The sequence below is a fragment of the Nerophis lumbriciformis genome, linkage group LG21, assembly GCF_033978685.3.
Source record: "Nerophis lumbriciformis linkage group LG21, RoL_Nlum_v2.1, whole genome shotgun sequence".
NCBI classification, from domain to species: Eukaryota; Metazoa; Chordata; class Actinopteri; order Syngnathiformes; family Syngnathidae; genus Nerophis; species Nerophis lumbriciformis.
Genome location: NC_084568.2, coordinates 18,635,001 through 18,656,526, shown reverse-complemented (window position 1 = coordinate 18,656,526; position 21,526 = coordinate 18,635,001). Strand labels below are relative to the sequence as shown.

At 38.2% G+C, this 21,526-nt stretch overlaps 1 protein-coding gene across 1 annotated transcript in view; it reads left to right on the top strand.

Annotated features, from left to right (window-relative positions):
- The window catches only part of LOC133621014 (oxysterol-binding protein-related protein 10-like), a 199,706-nt gene that overhangs the window by 120,123 nt on the left and 58,057 nt on the right, over window positions 1–21,526 (top strand). The window contains exon 7 of the mRNA XM_061982779.2: window positions 146–276. Coding sequence (XP_061838763.1) covers window positions 146–276 — 131 coding nt within the window. The remainder of the gene's footprint in view (window positions 1–145; window positions 277–21,526) is intronic.

Genomic DNA, 21,526 nt, shown 5'->3' with positions numbered 1-21,526 from the left:
AAGTAAATCTAATGTGATGTGAGCTGTCTCCATCCTCCTTGTCAATGTCAAGCCAATCCGTCGTCAATACACACAAATCAATTATCACCTTTCACTTTGATGTCACACCAGTGCGCTCTGACATTTTTATTTTTTTCCCCCCCAGAGGGCGATCCTGTGTGGACAGTACTAAAGTCCCCTTCAGGGCAGCAGCTGAAAAATGGCGGCTTGACTCCAATGTGCTTGATTGAGCCCTCGCCAGGCCTCAGAGAAAGAAGCCTGTCACATGGTGCTGAGGTGAGATGCCATTTTTATCATATCATTGCTTTTTTATTTTTTTATTTTTTATTGTATTTTTTTTATTATAAACAGTTTCACACTTTTTCCTTTTTGAAAAGAGTTTATAAGCAAGATTAGTGTGCGACCACCAGAACTTGTTTCTTGTTTTTCTACCAGTTGTTAGTATAAGGCTGGGGGCAATATTAGTTGCTTTGTCAGCTATAACACAAGCTCAGATTTTGTGTTTTTTTACACACAAAATGTATCAAAGAGGCTGAATCTTTGATTTTTTTTGTATGCAGCACTTGGTGGAAACCGATGGCTTGATGTGTGTATCATTTAAAAGAAAAAAAACATGTCACTGATACAGCTGCTGTCATTTGACTGTGAAGTCCCAAACAGTGTTTATCAGGAAGGACTTTTTTCAGGTCGTACTGAAAGTCAGAAAAGTGGCGTGCCACATTTGACATCGGTTTTCGTAGCCATCATCGATCTAAGTCAGCGCTGCCCAAACTTTTTGCCTCCAAGGGCTAAAGTGAACATGTGCCAATAAGCCAGACACAGTGGTTTTAAGCATACAGCTGCACTATAAGTGAGTAGTTCAATGGCATACCGCCATTATTTAAGGTGGTGGAGATCATCACATTCGATTGATGGCAATTTGGTAGTCTTGCGGTTATGTTATCAATGGTTGTGTAAGCTTAAAAGAGTATTAAATCTTAGTAAGCCACCCTTTGGCGGGCTAAATGAAACGCCTCAGTGGGCTGTGTTTGGCCCGCGGGCCCCACTTTGGGCACTCCTGATCAGTGTTGGGTTAGTTACTGAAAACCAGTAACTAGTTACAGTTACTAGCTACTTTATTTTAAAAGTAACTCAGTTACTAGCTCAGTTACTTACCCCAAAAATTAATGTGTTACTGTGAAAAGTAACTATTTAGTTAGTTCTATTTTTTTATTTTTTTAACTTTATTTTATTCTTTTTTTTTTAAGGCCCCCTTTAATGCCCTTTTAGCCTTCATTTCAGTACTGTTATTGCACTGGAGAATAATACAATCTGTTGATCAACTTGACATGCATTTGCATCATTGAACTCTGCTAAGCAATGTGGTCTACATACAAAAGACAAAGATATGTTTCAAAGGGCCAATTTGTTTCAGGCCAGAACAAATTGGCAAAACTATTTTAAATAGCTGCAACATAACATACATAATTAACACACAGCATAATAACAACATAGCTATAAACCTGGCTTCACCCAAGGAAGGCACATATGACAAACACACAAAGCCTAACCAGGTGTTTTTTTCTCTCAAGGAATTCTGAAATAAAATCATGTCTTCAGGAGATCAACACTGTACTGAAACCCAGAACACTCTACACATTTCCCCACTTTTAGTTTAGAGATAAGGAAAGATTGGCCTGGCCCACTAGGATCCCTCTTTATGTTTGTGAACTTTTTAGTCTATACATTTAGAGTGATGTGATAATTAAACACTCTAGAATGAAAGAGCAACAGTATATAAGATAATTGACAAGAGTGTGTGTATCTTCAGTGCTGAATGATGAGCAGAGGCAGAGTTTGGAGTGTTTTCTTAAGCTCGCTTTCCATTTTTATGTCATCACTGTCCAGGTACTTGGAAAATGTTTTCCGTGCCATTTGCTGTTTGACGCCGGTATCATGCTAATTAGTTGCCTGAAAGCGGGTGACTCCACTGTGAAAAGAGCCTGCATGTCTTCTAGTACATACACTGCAATGGCTCTATCAATGTTGTCCTGGCTAGCAGTCCCTCCGTTAAAACCCAGCCGCTGTTGCTTAGGTGGTGGTGGAGGTGGAGGTGAAGTGTGTCTCTCTTTACCAGCTTCGTCCAAGCATGTTGCTTTTGTAGCTGTTTCAGCAGATTTTAATTGCTGTTTTGGGCAGTAGATAGGATCTTTGATCCAAGACACAACTTACATTGAACTAAAATGTTATTTTCTTTGTGCTCGACAAAAGAAAAGTAGTGAGAATATCTCCATGTTAAGAAACTCGACTTCGGCTCCGCCACAATGTCTTGTTAGTAAACACAGAAAGTAGGTTCTGTCTCTGTTAAGGAGAGGGTGGGAGACCCTCAAATATACACAAACAAAACCGCTAAATAAAGTAATTGTGACCAAAATGATCCCGGTTATCATTGTTGTTGTGTTATTGTTTAATGTGCTCAAAAAGTACTTATACATACGCTAAAATCTTTTAACCAAGTTCTATTTTTTTTTTTTTTAAATAACTAAAATGACGTTTCTTAATGGGAAAGACATTGTCTCTTTTGTTGCTAGTTGGTCTCCATAATCTTATCAACGTGTGGTTTTCAATCACTGTTTTTCGATCATTTTAATTTAATACGGTAATACTTACCATCGGGAGTTTTACAGCGGTTATCATTACTTCCTTTTATTTGTAGTACAAATGCCCACAGCTGTAAATGTCAGATGCAATAGAGCGATCGCTCTTGTAACCTGTAACAACCCATACACATGGCGATTATTGAGGCTGGCAAACTTAACAATTTAATTTTCATTCATCATCCGGTTAATTGACTTTTCAAATATAGGCCCAGGCCTATTTATACAAAACAAGTATTGTACAATGTGTTTTCTTTGTCACAATCGACTCTCATGAGATGTACAGCAGGGATGTGCGGTTAAAGGGAGGCAGGTGAGGCAGAGCCTCACTTGTCATGATGGGAAATTTTTTTTATAATTGTCCATTGAATTGTTTTAAATGTATTTTCCGAATGATTAAAATAATTAGTTTAACATTTACTTGATTAAAATAACATTTGCACACAAACCAATCATAGAATCAAAGCACTACAACAGCGTGTTGTAGTGCTTCACCTCCGTGTGTGTGTGTGTGTGTGTGTGTGTGTGTGTGTGTGTGTGTGTGTGTGTGTGTGTGTCTGTGTCTGTGTCTGTGTCTGTGTCTGTGTCTGTGTCTGTGTCTGTGTCTGTGTCTGTGTCTGTGTCTGTGTCTGTGTCTGTGTGTGTGTGTGTGTGTAAGAGAAAGCGGGCGTGGCTTAAGTATAGCATATCCTCTCCAAGGGATGGGAATTGCTAAGATTTTTCCGGTTCCAATTCCACTTTCAATTCTGCTTAACGATTCAGTTCTTTAGCGTTTCTCTTATCGATTCTTATTTTAATTGTTTAGTTTAGAACTGGCATGACCTTACAAAGCTAACAGTGAGGTCTTAGGAGGCACATATCATAGAAAAATATTACTTTTGGAAAAAAAAAAAGAAATAAATACTCTTCTGTAGAATTTAACTAAATAAAACATATGGGGAAATTACTCAGGAATGTAACAGTTGTATTAACATTTTTTTTAAATGTTCTAGAATCTTTTGTCCCTAGAAAATATATTGGTGACACTCAAAATATTAAAATGGTTGTTTAGATTAAATTATCACTAGGGATGATGCTCGAAACCGATTTTCCCTGTTGTTCGATAAGAAAAGAACCGAGTCCTCGGACTCTAATCCCTTTTTGAGAACCGGTACCCGTTACCGAGACCACTATAGTAAACAAAAACAGTTGGTTCTTTATTCGAATCGCTGGGAACGAATCCCGTCCCGACAAGAAATGCCCCGTAGGACATCACAAGAAATGACGTCACGTAGTTCAGTCATTTGTCACGGTGGGGTGCAGCGGTTTGTTCTCCCGGGACGCAAAACTGACGGCTCCGGACGAAAGCGTGCAGGTAGGAGATGATTTATTTCTCATAAATCATACACATTAAAACAGACAGGAACGAAACAAAAGGAAAGCGTGCCGTTCGCACGAGAAGCTAAAGCAAAAACTTACTTAGCACAGGAATACGAGAAGCTAAGGTAACTTTAGCACAGGAATCATGAGCTCGAAAACCACAATGCCAACGTAACTGTTGCAAATGCAAACAATGAAGCCACGACGAGTGACCGGAAAAGGCAGGCTTAAATAGAGTCTCTGATGAGCAACAGGTGCGCGTACAAGGCAGGTGAAAATCATAAGTAACCATGGTGACTAAAACAAAACCCGAAGTGCACAAAACGACTAAGGAAGTCCAAAACTAACAGAACATAACTAAACAAAACATGATCTGACCACATCATAATACATCAGTTTCATATCATTTCACTTTACAGGAGTAGGAAGAAGTAAAGCTTATTTAATCCTACCCCTTTCCCACTTCATAGTGTTTACAAATATATACATCATTTACTGACCTTTTTTTAATAAAATATCTGTGAATTAGTATATACAACAGTTTTGTAATATGTAATTAATTAATTCAGTCATTATTAATATACTGAGATGAAGAATATCTTACTTTCTATAAGGTTGAAAGTATTTCTCATAATTCTTCTTCTTTGTACTTTGTAAGCACTATTCATTTGATCAACCTCTTAAACTGAATCATATCAGTACAATGTTTAACTTCTTTACTTTTAATCCATTCCATCATTTAATTCCACATCATTTTAGCTGTTTGCAATTTTACCAAATCATCAAATTTTAATATTTTTGACTCAATAAATAAAGGGTTTGTATGTTCTCTATATCCAACATTATGTATCAGTCTAATTGATCTTTTTTGTAACACGGTTAACGAATGTAGCGCACATTTGTAGTTATTTCCCCACATTTCTGCACAATAACTCAGATATGATAATACTATAGTAGCGAGCAGTAGAGAATGTGAAGTGATTTGTTAAACCAAATATTGTGTTTTTTTCCATATACCGTATTTTTCGGAGTATAAGTCGCACCGAAGTATAAGTCGCACCTGCCGAAAATGCATAACAGAAGAAGAAGAAAAACATATATAAGTCGCACCGAAGTATAAGTCGCACCTGCCGAAAATGCATAACAGAAGAAGAAAAAAACATATATAAGTCGCACTGGAGTATAAGTCGCATTTTTGGGGTAAATTTATTTGATAAAACCCAACACCAAGAATAGACATTTGAAAGGCAATTTAAAATAAATAAAGAATAGTGAACAACAGGCTGAATAAGTATACGTTATTTGACGCATAAATAACCAACTGAGAACGTGCCTGGTATGTTAACGTAACATATTATGGTAAGAGTCATTCAAATAACTATAACATATAGAGCATGCTATACGTTTACCAAACAATCTGTCACTCCTAATCGCTAAATCCCATGAAATCTTATACGTCTCTAGTCTCTTACGTGAATGAGCTAAATAATATTATTTGATATTTTACGGTAATGTGTTAATAATGTCACACATAAGTCGCTCCTGAGTATAAGTCGAACCCCCGGCCAAATTATGAAAGAAACTGCGACTTATAGTTAAAAAAATACGGTACAACAATCTATTTGGACTCGATAAGGAATCGGTTCGATAAGAGGATTCGATAATAAGCTCGAACTCGATAATTTCTTATCAAACATCATCCCTAATTATCACATACATAACATGCAACACAATATATTCCAAGCCTTCTTTTGATTTAATTTTGATGATTATGCCTTCTTAGTTTATGAAAACCTCGAATTGAACATTTTAGAAAATGTGGGGTCTTCAAAAACTGTAAATCATGATCATCAAAATTATAACAAATGCAATCTTGACATATCTCATTTATTTACCTCATGTAATAAGGTGACATATTAGTTTCACATTTGAAGTTAAACTGCTGACATGAGAGGGACTTTTACACCATATTCTAATTTCATGAGTTTTACCTCAATAATGGAAATGACTAAGTAAAAATGTGGTTGCAGAAATGTTTTTAGCTTTTCTAAGACTCCAATTGAACATTCACTTCTTGAAAATCAATAAAACTGTGGCAAATTGGTGCAGGTTTTAAACCACAAACGTAGTCACTGCTTGTACACTTCCCTGCCGGGCGGCAGACACATACTTACCAACCTTGAGACCTCCGATTTCGGGGGGGGGGGGGCGTGGTTAAGAGGGGAGGAGTATATTTACAGCTAGAATTCACCAAGTCAAGTATTTCATATATATATATATATATATATATATATATATATATATATATATATAGCTAGAATTCACTGAAAGTCAAGTATTTCTTATATATATATATATATATATATATATATATAATATATATATATATAAGAAATACTTGACTTTCAGTGAATTCTAGCTATATATATATATATATATATATATATATATATATATATATATATATATATATATAAGAAATACTTGACTTTCAGTGAATTCTAGCTATATATATATATTATTATTATTATTATAATATATATATATATATATATATATATATATATATATATATATATATATATAAATAAGAGAAATACTTGAATTTCAGTGTTCATTTATTTACACATATACACACACATAACACTCATCTACTCATTGTTGAGTTAAGGGTTGAATTGTCCATCCTTGTTCTATTCTCTGTCACTATTTTTCCAACCATGCTGAACACCCTCTCTGATGATGCATTCTGCTTCGTCTCCTTGTTGTGTGCGCAGTTGTGCACTGCACTCTCTAAAAGCCCTAGATGTTATTGTCACATATGCATGTACAGTAGATGGCAGTATTGTCCTGTTTAAGAGTGTCACAACATTGCTGTTTACGGCAGACGAGCTGCTTTACGGTAGACGAAAACGTGACTGCTGTTGTTGTGTGTTGTTACCGCGCTGGGAGGATGTTAATGAAACTGCCTAACAATAAACCCACATTAGAAACCAAGAACTCGCCCTCGATCATTCTGCAGTTATAACGTGATTGGGCAGGCACGCTGTTTATATTGTGGGAAAGCGGACGTGAAAACAGGCTGTCGACACGTCACTCAGGTCCGCATGGAGCTGGAGGGGGCGTGGCCTCCAGCTCCGCCTGAATTTCGGGAGATTTTCGAGAGAAAATTTGTCCCGGGAGGTTTTCGGGAGAGCCGCTGAATTTCGAGAGTCTTCCAGTAAATCCGGGAGGGTTGGCAAGTATGGGCAGACATGAACTGGAGCGTGTACTTAGGGCCCGCCACTCTCCACTTGCTCATCTAAATGAGAAGGCATGATTTAAATTTGACAGGTAATAGCGCTGACATGATAAGTGGTGAGTTAGTAACTGTTGTATTTATGCTAGCGTTACTGCTGCTGGGATGAGATCGACGCGGTTCAAAAACGTGCCATTCATTTATAGTTGTTGCATGCTTGGTGTTCAAATGTTTCAGCATAGTGCTCGTATGTCCTCTTCTTGATGAAGTAGCAACCTTGCAGTTATTACAAGTGGCGCTGTTGCAGTCGTTTTTTTGTCAAATGTACTCAACTAAGCGTTTGTTTTGCCCGGGCGTCGCCATTTTACTTACTCACGTCACTGCGCACATTGCGTGATTATATCATTCCCAACCACTGGCATTGATAAGGGAACTGTTTGGAAAAGTTGGCAAGCGATGCCGAGGAATTGATACACTGGGAACCGGTTCTCTCGATTCCCATTCCTATATTCTCCCGTCACTTAGTGAATTAGTGAGTTATATTTATATAGCGCTTTTCTCTTGTGACTCAAAGCGCTTTTACATAGTGAAACCCAATATCTAAGTTACATTTAAACCAGTGTGGGTAGCCCTGGGAGCAGGTGGGTAAAGTGTAGGGATGTCCGATAATGGCTTTTTGCCGATATCCCGATATTGTCCAACTCTTTAATTACCGATACCGATATCAACAGATTCCGATATCAACCGATATATACAGTCGTGGAATTAACACATTATTATGCCTGATTTGGACAACCAGGTATGGTGAAGATAATGTACTTTTTAAAAAAATTAATAAAATAAAATAAGATAAATAAATTAAAAACATTTTCTTGAATAAAAAAGAAAGTAAAACAATATAAAAACACTTACATAGAAACTAGTAATTAATGAAAATTAGTAAAATTAACTGTTAAAGGTTAGTACTATTAGTGGACCAGCAGCACGCACAATCATGTGTGCTTACGGACTGTATCCCTTGCAGACTGTATTGATTTATATTGATATATAATGTAGGAACCAGAATATTAATAACAGAAAGACACAACCCTTTTGTGTGAATGAGTGTAAATGGGGGAGGGAGTTTTTTGGGGGTTGGTGCACTAATTATAAGTGTATCTTGTGTGTTTTATGTTGATTTAATAAATTTAAAAAAAAAATAAATAAATAAATAAACCGATACTGATAATAAAAAAAACGATACCGATAATTTCCGATATTACATTTTAACGCATTTATCGGCCGATAATATCGGCAGGCCGATATTATCAGACGTAAAGTGTCTTGCCCAAGGACACAACGGCAGAAAGCATTTGTTTAACCTGTATAAATTAATAAGCAAAGTGCTCAAACTACTGCTGTTGTGATTCACAAAAATTGGAATTGCAACTATTCCAAAATAGGAGAATATATTCAGTTTTTTCAAATTATATTCCACTTAATATTTACAAGTACAGTTGAAAGTACAATATTTACCGCAGGTTTAAGAAAAAAATCAACTGCTATATTGTAGCGCCAAAGGACTATTTAGGTTTCATTTAATAAGAATAGTCTGAGCAGGAGAGGAATCTGCCGACGGCAACACACATACACACGATAAATGTAAAACAATTTTAATTTAATATTTTGTTAAGTCTATCCTTTCTCTTCTTTTCTAAATATCACCCCAAGCCGGAGGATGTGAACACGTGACACGACTAAGAAGTGTTGCGAAGGCTAGACCGTCCCAATTCACATCGCTTCATGGGCCTGGGACACGACAATTAACTCCATCAGGCGTGAACTAAAGCTTCGGGACTAATAATAACAAGCGATCTAATTGGAGACCAAGCAGCCAGTCAGAGAACTGGACAAATGAACGCTCGGTTGCCTTTTTGACACAAACATAACGGTGTGTCAAAACTTGCAAAACAGAAATCTGAGCAGTGTAAAAAAAAAAAATCTGAATGCTCAGAGATTAAAAGTTGAGAGAGAGAAAAATAGGGGGCCTGAAAGCATAATAATAGCAAACACTTTATTGTGCACAAAACCATTTTTTTTGCTCCAACATTTTTATTTTTCATTGATTTTAACTTATTTTCAAAATATTATGTCTCTGCTTGCAAAATATATTCTTCTTTTCTCAAAATCTGCTTTTGCGACCTCAAAATTAGGATGCAAATACAACTCCATAACTTTCCAGACATTTCCGTGAGTTTAACACATATTATTTCTTACTTTGCGCTGTAAATCTTATTTTATTTGGTGGAAAGCAGCGGCCAGAAGCACTCTTGCCCTCTGAACCGTGCTGTTCTTTTGGCTTAAGTTACAGCGTGGGCTTTTTGAAAGAAAAATACAAAATGGCAGTGCTTTATATTTCCTGTTGGTTGCTTTCCACACCTGTTTGCTCCTGGTAAACTTTCAAGCTTGTTTACCGTATTTTCCGGACTATAAGGCACACTTAAAATCTTTTTTTTTTCTCAAAACTCGACAGTGCGCCTTATAACCCGGTGCGCCTAATGTACGGAATGATTCTGGTTTTGCTTACCGACCTCGAAGCAATTTTATTTGGTACATGGTGTATTGATAAGTGTGACCAGTAGATGTCAGTCACACATAAGGGACACGTCTAGACTGCAATATGACTTAAGTAAACAACACCAACATTTTATATGTTCCATTGAAAATATAGAACATTACACACGGAGCTCAAATCTCTCCAAATGTTGTAGTACGACTTTGGTAAGCTATGGAGTCTCACCGCTTGATGTGCTTCAACATACGAGTATTATTATGGTGTGTGTATAAGGTAAGACATATTATCTGGCGTTTTGTTTTGCAATATTATGCAAAAACTTTTCTTACCTTCTGGTACCTGCTGATGTGTATTTGGGATCTGCATAAATCCTGGAAAATTGCGCGCGTCCGCCTTTGTAGTCCGTGACGACACCGTAGTTGATAAGCTTCTTCTTTTTCTGTATCTTCTTGTTATGGGACATTCATCCTCCGCTGTTGCCATTTCTAATATAAAGTAGTGTAAAGTTCTTACTTATATCTGTCAGTAAACTCGCCATGAAAGCGCGAAAACATACCAGTGTAGTGAGTTTATATTACTCACCCAAGGAACTTTAGTTATTTGAGAGTTCCGGTCGGGCGGTTTTACACGGGACACATTCCCGGTGGTGTTGTTTCCGGATGAGGAGATGCTGCTCCGTTATTGATTGAAGTAAAGTCTGAATGTCATTAAAACCGTTAGCTCCATCTTATGACACTTCTTCCACGCCCGTCCTTGCATGCTACACCGCTACAAAAAAGTTGCCTGGGAGAAGACGCTGCCGAATGTGAGCCACGTAAATAAGACTGTCCACAAAACGGCGCATCCGGAAGCGACTGTCAAAAAGCGACTTGAAGATGATCTGTAAAACATAATCTATGCAACATTTTGACCAAAGAACCACCATTACATGTTATGTAGACCACAAGGAAGTGTTTTCAATTTAGAAAAAAAAAAAAAAAAGACTCCTTTAATGCGCCCTATAATCCGGTGCGCCTAATATATGAAAAATGATATAAAATAGACCATTCATCGGCAGTGTGCTTTATAATCTGGTGCGCCCTATGCTCCGGAAAATACGGTAATCTTCAATCCCGGGATTAAACTAAACGATAACTCCCAGTACGCCATGGGTGTCCAAAGTCTGGCCCGCTGATCTTTTTAAAAAAAATCAACCCATGGTAACTTGTGTAAATTAAGGGGAGCTGTCAATCCCTTGGTGAAAGTGAAAGAAAAAGGGCGTACGATGATGTAATGTTATGTTAAAGTCAGCTTTGTGAAGCACTGCTATCTTGCTGTGTTTCCATGCGGAGTCGGAAAAAGTCACAGTAAGGGAAGACAAGGAAACGTGTTGCGTAGCTTAGCATTCTCTGACCTACATACGCGAATGGATGTGGAAGACAGTTGGAGCGGGCGGGGTGCTTGGAGACGATGATGTAACAAGGGAGCAGGAATGAGGAGAGGAAGGAAATGAGGGTGAATGAAGGAAACAATAACAAAGAAAAGAGCACTTCCAGCACACGAGGAGGAAAACAAGATGGCTGAATCAAACGGAATTGGAGTTAAAAGGGATTTATGAGATGAAATATGAATGTGTTGGGGACTGCCAGCCATTGATAATGTGAAATAGATTAAATAAACATACACACAGTAAGTGTTTGATCTCCTGCTGATTTAACACTTTTCAGACATAAACACTCCTTATTTATTATGACAGAATCATTGTGGGGTCATTTAATATTAAATTGAGTTCTTTCCACATTCAGTCTCTTTCTATTATAAATGATAAGATATCGGTCACCTTAAATGTTTTGGATGGTTCACATCTGTAATCAAAAAGGGATCACATACTTATTTTTCAGACTGTATATTGGGTATATATAGGATAGGATAGACTGTATTCATCCCACAATGGAAAAACTGTAGTTGCAGTGCAGATACAAATAAGTTAAAAACACATGAAAACAAGATCGAAACATCAAAATACATATATTCCAATTAGGATATATATCACAGTATAGGGGCAGCACGGTGGTAGAGGGGTTAGTGCGTCTGCCTCACAATACGAAGGTCCTGAGTAGTCCTGGGTTCAATCCCGAGCTCGGGATCTTTCTGTGTGGAGTTTGCATGTTCTCCCCGTGACTGCGTGGGGTCCCTCCGGGTACTCCGGCTTCCTCCCACCTCCAAAGACATGCACCTGGAGATAGGTTGATTGGCAACACTAAATTGGCCCTCGTGTATGAATGTGAGTGTGAATGTTGTCTGTCTATCTGTGTTGGCCCTGCGATGAGGTGGCGACTTGTCCAGGGTGTACCCCGCCTTCCGCCCGATTGTAGCTAAGATAGGCTCCAGCGCCCCCCGCGACCCCAAAGGGAATAAGCGGTAGAAAATGGATGGCTGGATGGATCACAGTATAGTATTTTTTTCTTAATATTACATACTGCAGGGGTTCTTAACCTTTTTGACCTCGGGGACCAACTTTTCCACTACAGAGGGGCCCTGGACCCCACTCAAATATTAACACTGAATTACTAATCTTACTATTGATTTGAATTGTATTCACTGATTATATCTAAATTGACCACAGAACTTTCCTCCAGAAGGTCTTATCTTTGTCCATGTGATGTCAGATGAAACAAAATTTGAGCTGTTTGGCCACAATACCCAGGAATATGTTTGGAGGAGAAAAGGCGAGGCCTTTAATCCCAGGAACACCAATCCTACCGTCAAGCATGGTGGTGGTAGTATTATGCTCTGGGCCTGTTTTGTTGACAATGGAACTGGTGCTTTGCAGAGAGTAAAAGGAGGATTACCTCCAAATTGTTCAGGACAATCTAAAATCATCAGCCCGGAGGTTGGGTCTTTACAAGTGTATGTACACTTTTGACCACGACTATATGTATAACAAGACCATTAAAACATCCATCCATCCATCTATCCATCTTCTTCCGCTTATCCGAGGTCGGGTCGCGGGGGCAGCAGCCTAAGCAGGGAAGCCCAGACTTCCCTCTCCCCAGCCACTTCGTCCAGCTCTTCCTGTGGGACCCCGAGGCGTTCCCAGGCCAGCCGGGAGACATAGTCTTCCCAACGTGTCCTGGGTCTTCCCTGCGGCCTCCTACCGGTCGGACGTGCCCTAAACACCTCCCTAGGGAGGCGTTCGGGTGGCATCCTGACCTGATGCCCGAACCACCTCATCTGGCTCCTCTCGATGTGGAGGAGCAGCGGCTTTACTTTGAGCTCCCCCCGGATGGCAGAGCTTCTCACCCTATCTCTAAGGGAGAGCCCCGCCACCCGGCGGAGGAAACTCATTTCGGCCACTTGTACTCGTGATCTTGTCCTTTCGGTCATAACCCAAAGCTCATGACCATAGGTGAGGATGGGAACGTAGATCGACCGGTAAATTGAGAGCTTTGCCTTCCGGCTCAGCTCCTTCTTCACCACAACGGATCGATACAGCGTCCGCATTACTGAAGACGCCGCACCGATCCGCCTGTCGATCTCACGATACACTCTTCCCTCACTCGTGAACAAGACTCCGAGGTACTTGAACTCCTCCACTTGGGGCAAGATCTCCTCCCCAGCCCGGAGATGGCACTCCACCCTTTTCCGGGCGAGAACCATGGACTCGGACTTGGAGGTGCTGATTCTCATCCCAGTCGCTTCACACTCAGCTGCGAACCGATCCAGTGAGAGCTGAAGATCCTGGCCAGATGAAGCCATCAGGACCACATCATCTGCAAAAAGCAGAGACCTAATCCTGCAGCCACCAAACCAGATCCCCTCAACGCCTTGACTGCGCCTAGAAATTCTGTCCATAAAAGTTATGAACAGAATCGGTGACAAAGGGCAGCCTTGGCGGAGTCCAACCCTCACTGGAAACGTGTCCGACTTACTGCCGGCAATGCGGACCAAGCTCTGACACTGATCATACAGGGAGCGGACTGCCACAATCAGACAGTCCGATACTCCATACTCTCTGAGCACTCCCCACAGGACTTCCCGAGGGACACGGTCGAATGCCTTCTCCAAGTCCACAAAACACATATAGACTGGTTGGGCAAACTCCCATGCACCTTCAAGGACCCTGCCAAGAGTATAGAGCTGGTCCACAGTTCCGCGACCAGGACGAAAACCACACTGTTCCTCCTGAATCCGAGGTTTGACTATCCGGCGTAGCCTTCTCTCCAGTACACCTGAATAGACCTTAACGGGAAGGCTGAGGAGTGTGATCCCACGATAGTTAGAACACACCCTCCGGTTCCCCTTCTTAAAGAGAGGAACCACCACCCCGGTCTGCCAATCCAGAGGTACCGCCCCCGATGTCCACGCGATGCTGCAAAGTCTTGTCAACCAAGACAACCCCACAGCATCCAGAGCCTTAAGGAACTCCGGGCGGATCTCATCCACCCCCGGGGCCTTGCCACCGAGGAGCTTTTTAACTACCTCAGCAACCTCAGCTCCAGAAATAGGAGAGTCCACCACAGACTCCCCAGGCACTGCTTCCTCATAGGAAGACGTGTTGGTGGGATTGAGGAGGTCTTCGAAGTATTCCCTCCACCGATCCACAACATCCGCAGTCGAGGTCAGCAGAACACCATCTTCGCCATACACGGTGTTGATAGTGCACTGCTTCCCCCTCCTGAGGCGGCAAATGGTGGTCCAGAATTGCTTCGAAGCCGTCCGGAAGTCGTTTTCCATGGCTTCCCCGAACTCCTCCCATGTCCGAGTTTTTGCCTCTGCGACCGCTGAAGCCGCACACCATTAAAACAATACAAATATTTTTCCCTAAACAAAGGACTTCTTCTTCCCTCTTTTTAGCACCAATTCCTCTTGGGGTTTTGTTGGCTTAGCTTCCATTGTGTTTATTGTGTGCGCTTGCAGCAGACTGTTGTTGACATCCGTGCTACCGACTCTCGCTGTAAAGTTCTTTCAAGTGACATAAAAATGCTCTAGCAAAGTAGCAGCGCCGTTGCAGTTTATCCGCCGCAGTTCAGACATTAAAAATACAATGTTAACATTATACTACTTTCATACTACCATATACAGTATACCGTACAATTGCACAGCACTGTGGTCATGTTTTTGTTGCTTTCATATACGTTTGTAGGATTCGGTTTTATACAAAGATTTTCGCCCAAACTATGTCTCGTTTGTCAGCGATTGTTCTGCTGTTCGTTTGTCTGCGTAACAAATCAAGTCTTTAAAATAGGGCTGCAACTAACGATTAATTTGATAATCGATTAATCTGTCGATTATTACTTCGATTAATCGATTAATAATGGGATAAATGAGACAAATTACATTTCTATCCTTTCCAGTATTTTATTGGAAAAAAAACCAGCATACTGGCGCCATGTTCTTTCAACTTGCCAAATAAAACAAGGAAAATGTTACAAAAATGCACACTTTTGACACCCCTGCTATAGATAATAAAAAATTAAATCTGATAAATGTATCGATAAAAAGCAGAACCTGACGACGCATGCGCATTCATCACAACTCTCTCGCTCTCTTTGTCTGTCCCCCTCCCTCACGAATGCTGCTGCACGCACAATTTGTTGTGTTTTTAACCTTCTTAACCCTGAACGTACATTGAAAATAAACGCAACCCTAACTCAAAATGCCGGACATTTGAGGCATTTAAGAAACACCGCCCGACAGCCCCGCAAAAGATGACATGTCCGGTGAAAAGAGGACGTATGGTCAGGACCTAGCCTGACCATACGGTTTCACCGATCGGTTTCACCGATCGGTTTCACGTCCGGTGAAACCGATCGCTGCTCGTCCTCTTTTGCTAACATGCTAGCAGCTAACGGGCTACGTATAGACTGACCATACGTCCTCTTTTCACCGGGGCTGTCAGGGCGGAGTTTCATAAATGCCTCAAATGTCCGGCATTTTGAGTATTGTTTACACAACGTGCAGTACGCTACTTAATATGTCCGTGTGGAAACTCGTTCGGTACACTTCCGCACCGAAACGAAACCCCGTACCGAAACGGTTCGATACAAATACACGTACCGTTACACCCCTAATATTTTGATTATTGTTTCTCAGCTGTTTGTAAATGTTGCAGTTTATAAATAAAAGTTAAAAAAAACAAAAACGTAGCCTCTGCGCATGCGCATAGCATACATCAAACAAATCGATGACTAAATTAATCGCCAACTATTTTTATAATCGATTTTAATCGATTTAATCGATTAGTTGTTGCAGCCCTACTTTAAAGTATCCCACATGTTAGTGACTGTCTTGTTGTGGTATTAAGTAGGGGTGTCACCCAAAAAAAATTGTCCTGAATGTCTTCCAATAAACACAAAGTTGGTCGTTTCATGTATTTTCATGAAGGCATTTGTAAAAGGTTGGTAGACTAGAAATTACTACTAGAAGCTAGCAGCAACTGTGCTAGACGTAGGTAATAGGTGTCCTTATTTGAACAAATAATTGCAGTATAGTTAGATATTTACAAAAGTCTCCAAGGCGAAGCGTATTAGAAAGTATCCAGCAAGAAACGTCTGCGGATCTTTCAACTTAATACGTCAACTTAATTAATTACTGTGACCAGCAGGTGTCGCCGAAAAAAATTATGAACACCACTGTAATTAAAGACAGCAAGGGTCACTCAGAGCATTTCACTCATGACTTAGAACACATATCCTAGTTCATCCAGAACATCAAAATTTTCCGATTGGACAGATACTTACTTACAGATACTTACAGATACAGAAACTTACTTACTCGTTTACACTCGACAAAAGTCCCCTGCAATGTGTGAGTCTGCCAATAATCTTTTAAATTGATAGATTCAAACACTGATTTTTTAAACTGGCTGACTTCCTCTTCCTCGTCGCTGTGATGTGACTCGGGTCACAAGTTCAGTCAGACCAATCTTGATTTTCTGTCACTTCCTACACTAATTTCATGAAATTGATCAATTAAAAATACACCTTAACTGTCAAACATATGTTTCTGTTTCTTCAACAAGCTTTCCAATAATACCAACCTTTTAAAAATGGGGTAAATATTAAGAAAGTTATGACAATTTTAACAAAAAGGGCATACCTAAAATCTTTAGCCCCATTGACTTTGTATTGAAGAGGTTGACCATAAATTTGTGTATTTTTTACCGGGTTAAAAAAATTCACAACTTTCTTAATATTTATCACGAGAAAATTATACTGTATATATATCACTGAAATTGTCTTAACAAGACCTGTCTGATAATACTGGTTTCATTTAAACACAAATACCTAGATCAAGTCCATTCCAGCTGGTTAATAATTAATAGATTAGTGTTTTTCATACTTGTTTTTTATTGTTCTCTGAGTAATTTCACCTTTTCTAGAATCCAACACTACAAATTAATAAAAGTAGGTATGATTCGTGCTGATAGTGTTTAGGGTTATTGGTATCGGCCAAAACTCAAAGCTCCAATATCAGTATAATATCGGAAATGAACAAGTTATATCCGGACCCCCTCACTGCATGTTATTAGTACAGTGCGCGAGTCCAACGCTCTTTGCTACATCCCTTTATTACAAAACATGTGTGTTAGCCTGCTCTATGACATCATCACTTGTTGACTCTATTACTTTGCTAACTAACACAGTTACACCACAAGTCTTCTTTTCTTTATTGAGTATGGCTGCAAAATAATCCACCATGGGGTCAGAAAAGGTTGCGAGTACCAGCCCTTTGATAAGGAAGGTGAGAAACGGTATTGGATTCAAGAAAGAACTCGTACAAAGAATGACGTCTACCCTCTGAACATTTCAATTATCATTTAATCATATTTTACATTGTTTGCACAAGTAAAAATATAATTATGCTCTTTAAAATCAGTTTTTTGGTAACATTTTTGGGTGTCTGGAACAGATGAATTAGATTTACATAATTTTTTTATTGGAAAAATGTATTCAGTTTTTATACCATTGGGTTTTCGCCTGTCCCTTTAGAATGGATTGATGACCAAAACTGGATGAAATGAGTTTATTGTTTTGTTGTGCCATTACTAATAACAGGTCATATATCGGAATATACATTTTACACAAAGTTAATGCTTTACTGCACAGGTGTCAAACACATTTTCATTGAGGGCTGATTGAACATACCTGCCTCTGATTATTGATTAGGAGACTCACCTGCCTCTGATCACTAATCAGAAGGGTTTATATGCCAGCCTCGCTTATAAAATGAGGCTGGATCATTTTCATTGTTTTTTGTTGTTGTTTTTTTCCAAAGCGTGCAGTGCTTTCCCTGTGCTCCCTGTGCACTACCCCGCTGCACTATAGCCTTATTTCTGTAAATAAATACACATTTCGATGCACGCCGTCTGACGGATATATTTCCAGGTTTTCACAGGCCACCTAAAATTTTGTGGCGGGACAGAACTGGCCCCCGTTGTGCATTAAAGCATGCCATTAACCACAAATTATATTGCATTAATCGTGTATAAGTGCAGATCAATCATACATTTTATTTTGAACGCACATGCTCCTTTACCTTAATAACCACGCCGTAAGTTGCTATACGATCAGTGATCAGGTGGATGCACACGTCAGTGCAAAAATGGTGTGCTCGCTGTTATGTTTGGCTTCAAAATACACCCTGGTGGGACTTGACATAAGACCATTACCAAATATTGTGCCAATAAATGTAGTGCAGTCAAGTAACACATTTAAAAAACATGTTACTCTGTGACATTCTGACAATAAAATGGCATTAGTGTCAAAATATGGGCTTCCTTTTTCAAAAGTTTTAATTTAAATAATAAAAGCAATTAATTTACTGATTCATTGCGAATAATCCAAAATAAAATGTTTGACCCCGTTTGGACTGCACACTAAATCAGATTTGTTTTGTCAGTCTAAGCGCTCCAAAGTGTTTCAAATCTGATCTTTTTGCATCACATTCAGGCCACATCAGGAGGTATTCCAAATCCGATAGGAATCTGATCTTTTCAGATGTGACTTCAGTCTAAATGGCAATGCGACTTTATCGTCAGCTTTGGGCGACCTACGTCATTCCCGTGCGCGGGGAAGGACGCAGCCGCCAGTGGAAGTGGATACTTCATCACAACTTTAGTTTTGGCGGCAAATTTTTGGTGCATCACTTGCCAAAAGTGTGCAATAATAGACTATATGTAATATATGAATATATATTTGGATTCAGAAGAAAAAGATTGTTTAAGGACCAGAACTGAATCTGCGGCGTATTTGCTTGCATGTTATGTACGTTGATATATATCTATATCTATATCGATATATATCTATATCGATATAGATCTATATCGATATCGATCTATATCTATATAGATATAGATCTATATCTATATAGATGTAGATCTATATATCTATATAGATTTATATAGATATAGATCTATATCTATATCGATCGAGATCTATATCTATATCGATATAGATCTAGATCTATATAGATCTAGATCTAGATCTATATCTAGATGTATATCTAGATCTATATCGATCTATATAGATATAGATCTATATAGATCTATATCTAGATTTATATAGATCTATATCTATATCTATATAGATATAGATCTAGATTCATATCTATATCGATCTAGATCGATATAGATATAGATCTAGATTTCCATCGATATAGATATAGATCTAGATCGATATAGATCTAGAACTAGATCTATATAGATCTAGAACTAGATCTATATATATATATATATCCATATATATATATCTATATAGATATATCTATATAGACACATCTATATAGATCTCTATATCTAGATATGTATGTATATCTATATATATATATATATATCTATATCTATATATATATACATAGAGATATATGTATGTGTTTATTTGTGTATATGTGTATATATATGTATATGTGTATATATGTATGTATGTATATGTGTATATATGTATGTGTATATATGTATATATATATGTATGTATATGTGTATGTATATATATATGTATAAATGTATGTATGTAATGTATATGTATACATGTATAGATGTGTGTGTATGTATAAATGTATGTATATATGTATGTATATACATATGTATATGTATAAATGTATATATATACATATGTATGTGTATAAATGTGTATATATACATATGTATGTGTATAAATGTATATATATATACATATGTATGTGTATAAATGCATATATATACATATGTATGTGTATCAATGTGTGTATACATATATACATATGTATGTGTATAAATGTGTATATTTATACATATGTATTTGTATAAATGTGTATAGATATACATATGTATGTGTATAAATGTGTGTATATATACATATGTATATGTATACATATATATGTATACATATGTATATGTATAAATGTGTATATATATACATATGTATAAATGTATATATACATATATATGTGTATAAATGTATATATATATACATATATATGTGTATAAATGTATGTATACATATATATGTGTATAAATGTGTATAGATATACATATGTATGTGTATAAATGTGTATATATACATATATATATATATGTATAAATGTATATATATATATACATATGTATATGTATACATGTATATGTATACATATGTATTTGTATAAATGTGTGTGTGTGTATATATATATATATACATACAGTATGAATAAATGTATATATACATATATATGTGTATAAATGTATGTATACATATATATGTGTATAAATGTATGTATACATATATATGTGTATAAATGTATATATACATATCTATGTGTATAAATGTATGTATACATACAGTATATATGTGTATAAATGTATGTATACATATATATGTGTATATACGAGCTATTGCAAGAAATTTAAATTTAAATATATACATATATACGTATTAGAGATGTCCGATAATGGCTTTTTTGCCGATATTCTGATATTGTCCAGCTCTTAATTACCGATACCGATATCAACCGATATATACAGTCGTGGAAATAACACATTATTATGCCTAATTTTGTTGTGATGCCCCGCTGGATGCATTAAACAATGTAACAAGGTTTTCCAAAATAAATCAACTCAAGTTATGGAAAAAAATGCCAACATGGCACTGCCATATTTATTATTGAAGTCACAAAGTGCTTTATTTTTTTTAACATGCCTCAAAACAGCAGCTTGGAATTTGGGACATGCTCTCTGGGGCGGTATAGCTCGGTTGGTAGAGCGGCCGTGCCATCAACCTGAGGGTTGCAGGTTCGATCCCCGCTTCCGCCATCCTAGTCACTGCCGTTGTGTCCTTGGGCAAGACACTTTACCCACCTGCTCCCAGTGCCACCCACACTGGTTTAAATGTAATTTAGATATTGGGTTTTCACTATGTAAAGCGCTTTGAATCACTAGAGAAAAGCGCTATATAAATATAATTCACTTCACTCCCTGAGAGAGCATGAGGAGGTTGGGGTGGCGGGGTTGAGTTGGGAGGGGGGGTGTAGCGGGGGATGTATATTGTAGCGTCCCGGAAGAGTTAGTGCTGCAAGGGGTTCTGGGTATTTGTTCTGTTGTGTTTATGTTGTGTTACGGTGCGGATGTTCTCCCGAAATGTGTTTGTCATTCTTGTTTGGTGTGGGTTCACAGTGTGGCGCATATTTGTAACAGTGTTAAAGTTGTTTATACGGCCACCCTCAGTGGGACCTGTATGGCTGTTGACCAAGTATGGTTTGCATTCACTTGTGTGTGTGAAAAGCCGGAGATATTATGTGACTGGG